The sequence below is a fragment of the Topomyia yanbarensis genome, chromosome 3, assembly GCF_030247195.1.
Source record: "Topomyia yanbarensis strain Yona2022 chromosome 3, ASM3024719v1, whole genome shotgun sequence".
NCBI lineage: Eukaryota > Metazoa > Arthropoda > Insecta > Diptera > Culicidae > Topomyia > Topomyia yanbarensis.
Window position 1 is genome coordinate 182,180,074 of NC_080672.1, and position 8,592 is coordinate 182,188,665.

General features: G+C 35.2%; 1 protein-coding gene across 1 annotated transcript; it reads right to left on the bottom strand.

The window, feature by feature from the left end:
* Positions 1-2,096: 2,096 nt before the first annotated feature.
* Positions 2,097-4,118, bottom strand: LOC131693030 (uncharacterized). The gene is made up of 2 exons (XM_058980498.1): positions 2,727-4,118; positions 2,097-2,668 (listed from the first exon to the last, which is right to left on the bottom strand). Exons 1-2 carry the CDS (start codon positions 3,780-3,782, stop codon positions 2,546-2,548), a joined length of 1,179 nt encoding a protein of 392 aa, XP_058836481.1. The 5' UTR covers positions 3,783-4,118; the 3' UTR covers positions 2,097-2,545.
* Between the last annotated feature and the right edge of the window lie 4,474 nt (positions 4,119-8,592).

The following is an 8,592-nucleotide window of genomic DNA, read 5'->3' on the forward strand; positions in this document are numbered from 1 at the left end:
TATGAAAATATTGCTTAAATGTTGCATTATGCACTGAATAGACTAACATTCTCGGTATCGCCAATTTTTTTTGAGTGCGATATTTTTTTCAACAATAATCCTACCCCCTTAAGCAAGAACTGATTTCATCAGTAGGTGTCAACTAACGGGTAAAATTGGACGAAGATCGCCGACCACGCCACCAAATATTCGATTGGTTCCTTTTATGGGTCATCATGAATTCGTCCTATATAACAGTGTTGCATTCATTCAGCATTTTGCTTACACCCGAACTTTGATTGATATTGTAACGTTTTTCGCAAGCGCAAGATTTAGTGGCCATTTTAGGGCTGAGCTGTTCGTCCATCATCCAGCAATGTTGATTTAACTTCAGATGAAGTGATCGCCAGTGCACTTCATCTGAAGTTAAATAGTTTATATATATATATATATATATATATATATATATATATATATATATATATATATATATATATATATATATATATATATATATATATATATATATATATATATATATATATATATATATATATATATATATGTATATATATATATATATATATATATATATATATATATATATATATATATATATATATATATATATATATATATATATATATATATATATATATATATATATATATATATATATATATATATATATATATATATATATATATATATATATATATATATATATATATATATATATATATATATATATATATATATATATATATATATATATATATATATATATATATATATATATATATATATATATATCAGGGTTTTTAACGCGATACATTTTTCACGATAATTTATCGGTGTTACTCGTTAACGATAATGTATCGTCGCCTTCATCGTCATCGTTGATAATTGTATCGTCGTATTCATCGTCATCGTCGGTTCATCGGTTATCGCGATACATTTTGCGTTACTTTCCCGTTTATTGGAGTTGAAGTTGATGCGGTTAACTTTCAATTGTTTAGAAATAAACTTTTTATATCGCCAAAATATTTTTTTTAAATGTGCCATTTTTTATGAATTAACTTTACCCACGTCCACCAACACTTCGTTATGTCTTCGTATCATTGGAAATATGTTTCGAAAACGAAACTTTTCACTATATGTACATTCGTTTATTGAAAGATTCTTATAGTCACCTTCGCAGGTCAATTCGCCAAAAAAGTTAGATATATGGATTGGGAAAATGTTAATCGATGCAACAATAAATTGCACCACATTTCCACATGATTTTGTAAAATAATACAATCCGTTGAAGAATTAATCGATTATTGACTTCAATTTAATACACTACTTCATCCAAAAAAAAATCGATGGAAATTCTGTTACGCATATAAATCTATGGATGATCGCGTTGAATTATTCAATTCAGTCGATCCACCACGCTTTCAGGAGTATTGGTTTACAGATGCCGATTTTTTTTGAATAAAGTTGTTGGACAAAGACACCGTGCATTCGCGTAATAGACTTTCCCGTTTATTGGAGTTAAAGTTGATGCGGTTGACTTTCAATTGTTTAGAAATAAACACCTACTGAAGGGCATGTTATTGGCAGTTGAAAATCAATAGTTTTGGACATTTGCTATGCACAGCGGGGTCCGACGATGCGTCAAAATGAAATTTTTCAACTTTTCGGGAAAGTGTATTATATTGAAGAGTAAGTTGTTGGCAGTTGAAAATCAATAATTTTGGACATTTCAATACGCAGAAGTTTCCGATGATGTGTCAAAATGGAATTTTTTCAACTTTTCGAGTAAGTTGGTACACAGAAGAGTCCCAGTTGCACAGTGTTTTCAAGCGGCAAAAAGGTGATCAAAATTGTTTGTATTGTGTAATTAGTAATTTTTAGCACGCAAAAACATATATTGAAAAAAAATACACTAAAAAAAGTAAACGTTGTGCCTATTGATTTTACACATAGATTTTTGTAATTAACGGAGGCATATAGACACTATTTGCTGGCACATAAACCTAATGTGTGTATTTAAAAGAAATATTAATCTTACATTCACATTTCATAACTATTAGGCACATAAAACCCCATTCTATAACAATATGCACATATAACTTATTTTTTTTTTTCCATACGTTTATTTGACACGGCATTTGCAAAAGCTTTTTACGCCAGTTTCTTTTTTTACATAGCACGTTACAAAAATCCTTAAGACTAATTTTAACTATACTAGTACTTTGTCTAAAACTAACACTGAAATCACTTTATTGTTTGCTTTTTTCCTTACATTGTTGTATTTCATAATGATCTAGTATTTTCGGGTGCATTTATTTACTTTTTTTCTGTTATTGTCTAAATTTAAAAACTAAATATTCTAGGACACTTTAATTGGTGAATGATTAGCCTTGGATGAGAGTATGAAGGAAAGAATTTAATTAAATTTTGACAGACGCTGTTTTTAGAAAATGATAGATAAGTTCCATGTATAGAGGATCGCGATACGCCAGGATGTCTCTAACAGGAACATGGATTGGTCTTCCTCGGACTTGTAAAGAATCTACTAATTGTGATCTGGCTTCACGATATTCAGTGCAGGACCAAACAACATGCTCAATGTCATGGTAACCTTCTCCACAAGCACAATGATTACCCTCAGCGAGCCCAATACGACGGAGATGCGCATCTAAAGTATAATGATTGGACATGAGCCTAGACATCACACGGATGAAGTCCCGACTTACATCCAATCCTTTGAACCATGCCTTCGTTGATACTTTAGGGATAATTGAGTGTAGCCATCGTCCCATATCTCCATTGTCCCAAGATGTTTGCCAACTAGCAAGTGTCCTCTGTCGAGAAGCGCTATAAAATTCATTGTAAGCGATGGGTCTTTCATATATTTCACCATCTAGTGCACCAATCTTGGCTAAATTATCAGCTTTCTCATTGCCCGCAATAGAGCAATGGGCGGGGAGCCACACTAGGGTAAATTTATAACATTTTCTTGTTAGGTTACTCAGAGATTCTCGTATCTTCCCCAAAAAGAATGGATCGTGATTATCAATCCTCTTTGAGCGTAGAGCTGCAATTGTGCTGAGACTATCAGTGAGTATAAAGTAATGGTTCGGGGGTAAAGTATTAATTATTTGCAAACTATAGTGAACTGCTGCTAGTTCCGCTATATAAACAGAGGCGGGTTCTGCAAGTTTGAGAGAAATTGAAAAATTATTGTTGAAAATACCGAAACCAGTGGCCTCACTGATTCGTGACCCATCAGTGTAAAACATTTTAAGGCAGTCTATGTGTTGATATTTACTTGTGAATATTTTAGGGATCTCCCGCGAGCGTAGATGATCCGGAATTCCACGAATCTCTGTTTGCATGGACGTGTCGAAGAATAAAGTGGATTCAGGAATATCTAGTATATTGACGTATGTGGGAACATGCTTAGCAGGCGTTATTTCTTGTGACATGTGATTGAAATACACTGTCATGAATCTGGTTTGGGGTTGAAGCTCGACAAGTCTTTCAAAATTTTCAATTACCAGTGGATTCATAACCTCACATCGAATAAGTAAACGAGAAGAGAGATCCCAGAATCGGTCTTTTAAAGGAAGAACTCCCGCTAGTACTTCAAGACTCATCGTATGGGTCGACTGCATGCAACCTAAGGCAATTCGCAAACAGCGATACTGTATCCGTTCCAGTTTAATAATGTGAGTGTTCGCAGCTGAACGGAAACAGAGGCACCCATATTCCATTACTGAAAGTATTGTTGTTTGATACAATCTTATCATGTCACTTGGATGAGAACCCCACCATGATCCAGTTATTGTTCGCAGAAAATTTATCCTTTGTTGGCATTTCGTTATTAGATACCTAATGTGGCCTCCCCATGTGCCTTTAGAATCGAACCAAATTCCAAGGTATTTAAAAGTCAGGACTTGGGCTATCGTTCTACCAACCAACTGAAGCTGAAGCTGAGCTGGATCACGCTTCCTTGAGAAAACGACCAACTCTGTTTTCTCCGTAGAGAAATCGATGCCAAGCTTTAAAGCCCAAATTGATAAATTATCCAAGCTATCTTGCAATGGTTGTTGTAAATTTATAGCTTTTGGTCCTGTGGCAGAAACCACCCATATAACTTATGTGTGTGCATCAGGCATTGCATTTATCGCTCATATGAGTAAATGCGCCCGGATAGTTTGCTACTGCGACAATAAAAAGTCACATTTTCACACGAAAAGTTATTGGCACGCACACAACTTCTCCGGATAGATACAATGTGTTATTTCTATATGTTTTATTTTCGGATAAATAAAACAGCCGGAGAATGAGTGAATGAGTATCCTTTTTTCGCTCGCTGCTTTCCTGCCGTTATACCAAAACACGAAAAAACAAGTCTATCATATTTCTTTGCCGCTTTTCTTTGTAATAAGTGTATTTTTTCTAAGTTTTTATTGATTTCCACGAAATTAAAATTTTATCACCTTCTCCAGTGAGAAGGAAACAGTCAAATAAATTTTATCCGGAAAATCATTCTCACGCTATTTGTGGAGACGGAGAATTTTGCGTCACATCTTATCTCGTATAAGTAGAACATCGGATAAGCTTCTTCTCGCGTGAGTGAGAGAGAATTACAATGCCTGGTGTGCATACATAGTTTATATAGCTGACACACAGAAGGTATGTGTGCGCGTAATAACAATAGCATTTCTTCGTCATATGAATTTTAAGCGGTTTGAAGCAAATAGAATTAACGTTTGGATTTTTTTCAGTGCACTAAACCACTATTATAAGGCCATTCACAAATTACACTACACATTTAAGTGGTGTGGTGATTAGCAGATTTTATTATAATTTTAATTTAAACTAGAAGATTTTGGATTTTAAAAAGAATACATATTTCCAATGTTAAAAAGGATACATATTTCCAATGTTTGATTTCCTTTTCTAGTTGGGAAGCTTTTAGCCCCCTCCTCCGTTTCTTCTCTCCACTATGTAACAAGATGCTTCATGCTTCCTTCTTTTACCTCTAAATATGTAGTGTAATTTCTGAACGGCCTCATATTAGTTTTAGTCGTTTTTTGAATACAGTGAAGACCCGTTTTTATCAGCCCCTTGGCGAATTTTAGACTGATAAAACGATGACATTGACAAAATCGGCACGTATTTTTTCTGGTTCTCAAGAGACAAAGTCGAAACGCAAATACCTGGACTAACATATTTTTTTCGTTTTAATAAACCGCAGCGGTTAAAATATTTTTCTTTAGTCCCTCGACAAAGCCTCATAACCTGTTCTGAAAATTTCCCTTAAGGAGGTCTTGCAGTCAGTGTTGCTGAACTCGTAAAAATAACTCTTATATTTCTCATTCGCGTGTTCTCATTGCGCCCAACACTCGTATCCGAGTGTTCTCCATACATGCTTTTCTTTCGTTCGCTCCCCAACCGGGTAGAATTTCTGCGAGTTCCAGTCGGCCAAAAGCCACTCAAATTGCACATATTGAAACCCACTCTTTCGTTCGCACCCACCCACTGGCGCTCACTCCTACTGCTGCTACCACTCGTCCATGCTCTCACTCGCCTAAGCTCCCACTCGCCCATGCTCCCACTCGTCCGTACTTCCACTCGTAGCCACTCGCGCTCTTTAACCCACTCGTATCGACACGCACTCTTAAAGGCGTTCGCCTTCACTCGCACGCTTGCAGTCGCTAGCGCTCTCGCTCCGTCTCGCATTTCGTTCTTCGTTGGTAGACCAAGAATGCTGCAAATGAATTTATTCGGATATTTTATGTACAAAGTCCAAGCCGCGGCTGTTTGAAGATCGAATTGCACAATACGTCTGGCTTTCGTCATCGGTACAGCACGTCAGGGAACGTCAAAATTAGTTATATGCAGTTAAATGGAGGTATTCACATACAATATCAACAGCACGGAATGCTTTGACGTACGGAAAGAGTGAACGAGAGACGCATTCAACTTAACTTGATGGAACGATGACGTGGCGTTGACGGACATTAACGTTGATGGAAGCTGATATATCGTATGGATTGAGGTTGATATGACACTGGTATAGCGAAAAGAAACTTGTAAACAACAACATAAAAAGAGTGTGTTGAATTACAATTCATAAGACCAAAATGGCCAGCACATTTATAAATAGGTATTATCTAGGGTATTATCAGTGAAATTACAGTGCGCGGAAAAAGGTGCACTAAATTTAGGCGAACCCAATTCCGCTCATAAAAATTGTAGTTTCAACCAACAAGAAAAACATATAATACACTCTAGAAACCGTCAAAAACCATTGCTTATGGTCCGGCAAGGACATTTGGTCGGTGTTAAGTCAGACCGGACTAGGTCGCAAAACTTCAAAAAATGAGATAATGAAAATACTGGATAAAGAATTTCTTCAGCTACATTCAACTTTTGCAAGATTTGAAATATGTAACCATAGACAAGAATCATGGCAAAAAAATAAAGTATAACGTATTCAAAATTTAAACTCGTTTTTCTCGAAATCAATATTTTGTCACATAGTCCAGTCTGGCTTAACATTTCATCTAAAGAGCTGCGAAAACTCCGGGAAGGTAATGGATAAAAGGTTTCTTTCAGCGACATTCAAACATATCTGGAAGAGTACCAAACCTGTCTTCAAACATTGAGCCGGAGTTATGAAAGATTCGAACTAAACCAGGGAGATAAAAGAGCACATGTACCTGACCCATACTCTTTTATGTTTTTGGTTTAGTACGAATCTTCCAAAACTTCTGCTTCCAACGGTTACTGGAAGAAATTTGATTACAGAACCTGCTGAAACGGTAACATCGCAAAATCCTTTGATAAAACTTGTCACAAACCAGCAAACGTAAATTCCAATACAATATGAAAGGATAATTATCGTTTGTTGCGACTAGTCTATCAGCAATATTTCGATGAGGTTACAAGGAAGAAAAAAATGTTGAAATAAATTTACAAAGAAAAAAGAGAAGTGAGATTGAATAAAAAGCTACAGAACAGATAAAAACGAGCAAGTACAAAAACTTTTGACGAAGAACAGAAAGAAAGGGAACTGCAGTGTAAAAACCAATCCAATCTAAAACTAATGATGTACATGTAATGAATTAATCCACAATTCGAGCACATAGCAAAAAGAAACAATTCAAAGGATAGATTCTTTACTGTGGTTCAATGGAAATTATATTCACCGCAGTTACCTTAGTAAACCTTATTCAAATGATACCCTAAAATTGAGTAAAAATTCTATTCAGGTAGTTTTTCGTATTCTAAAAATCCTATAGATTTAGATGAGGTTCCACTTTTGTTGGAATCCTACTAAATAATGTTCTGCGCGGAATTTGAAGCACCTGTGCGCGGAATTTCAATCAGTGCAATATATGATGCGCGGAATTTGGTGCAACAACACATTTCATTTTTGTAATTTTGTAATTGTAATAATTTTAAATTCTCCTGTTGTTATAATTTTCCATAGTAACATAATAAAATTGCTAGCCTGTGGGACTTATTGCATAACTCTAACAATTTGGATTGATTTTTCATAACGAGTTTAGCTTTACTCATGCCTTAGGTGCGCGGAATTATGTGCCTTCACGTTATGTCACTGAATGAATATATGCATAAATCGTGAAGAATTTGTTTTGTGCAGATAATGTTCGTAAAATATCGAATTTAATAGCTGCTCCAAGAGTGAAACTAATTTTCATAAAAAAAAATTGAAAATTTTAGTGGTGAGCTGTTTGAAATAAAATTCATTTTGCCAGATCGATCCCTTTAATTAACAAAAATTGGTAAACAAATATCATGGGTAGTATACATCTATGACCATTCCTTGTACATTTTGCATTAAATGAATCGGATCAAGACCTGTGCTTGATATTCGGATTAAATACATGGTTTCGAGATAAACGCATTTAATGCGGTTCACTACAAAAATTCAAATCCATTAACAAACATTGGCTTCTAGAGAATATGTATGTAGGAGATCGACTACCGTCATAAAGTGAATTTCTAAACATAAGCACTTAATTTGTTGAAAATTTCGTGACATACGCTATCTGTCCTCCAAATTACGACGGACTCAGAGCAAATCTATCAGCTGTAAGAAAAGTACAGCGTGCGTTATATACTCTAAAGCATTCGTTCACAGTCCTAAATTGATACAGCCAGTAGACTATGTTAGAAGAAATCTCCAGTGAATGATTTTGCGCACTTTCCACTAAGCTGAACGCTGCACTTTAAAAGTGTGAGTAATAAAGCTGCTACTGAAAACTGCGAGCTGCCAAAACACATGTATTTGAAGTTATAGAGATGATACTCTCATAGACAGGCCAGCCGAACTAACCAGTCTATGAGATAAATTTATTAGTAGAATGTTAAGTGCGTAATACGGTTCGAGTCGAGTTTTTGTGCCACAAGCAATACTAGTATTGAAATAGTAATTTTTACTTGCTCGTCAACTTCTCACGCTGGTTTTTCCCAGATAACGAATTAACTAGGGTCCGGGTTTGTTTTGCCGACTGGTATTTTCCCGAATGGGTTGATTTGCCGAATTAAGTATAAAAAAAGTTATTTTCAATGGTAATTGAA

Coding starts and splice junctions, on each gene's coding strand:
- LOC131693030 (XM_058980498.1), bottom strand. CDS start 3,782: ATGATAAGATTGTATCAAACAACAATACTTTCAGTAATGGAATATGGG. Junction 2,669..2,726: donor CATGGTTCAAAGGATTGGAT/GTAAGTCGGGAC, acceptor ATTATACTTTAG/ATGCGCATCTCCGTCGTATT.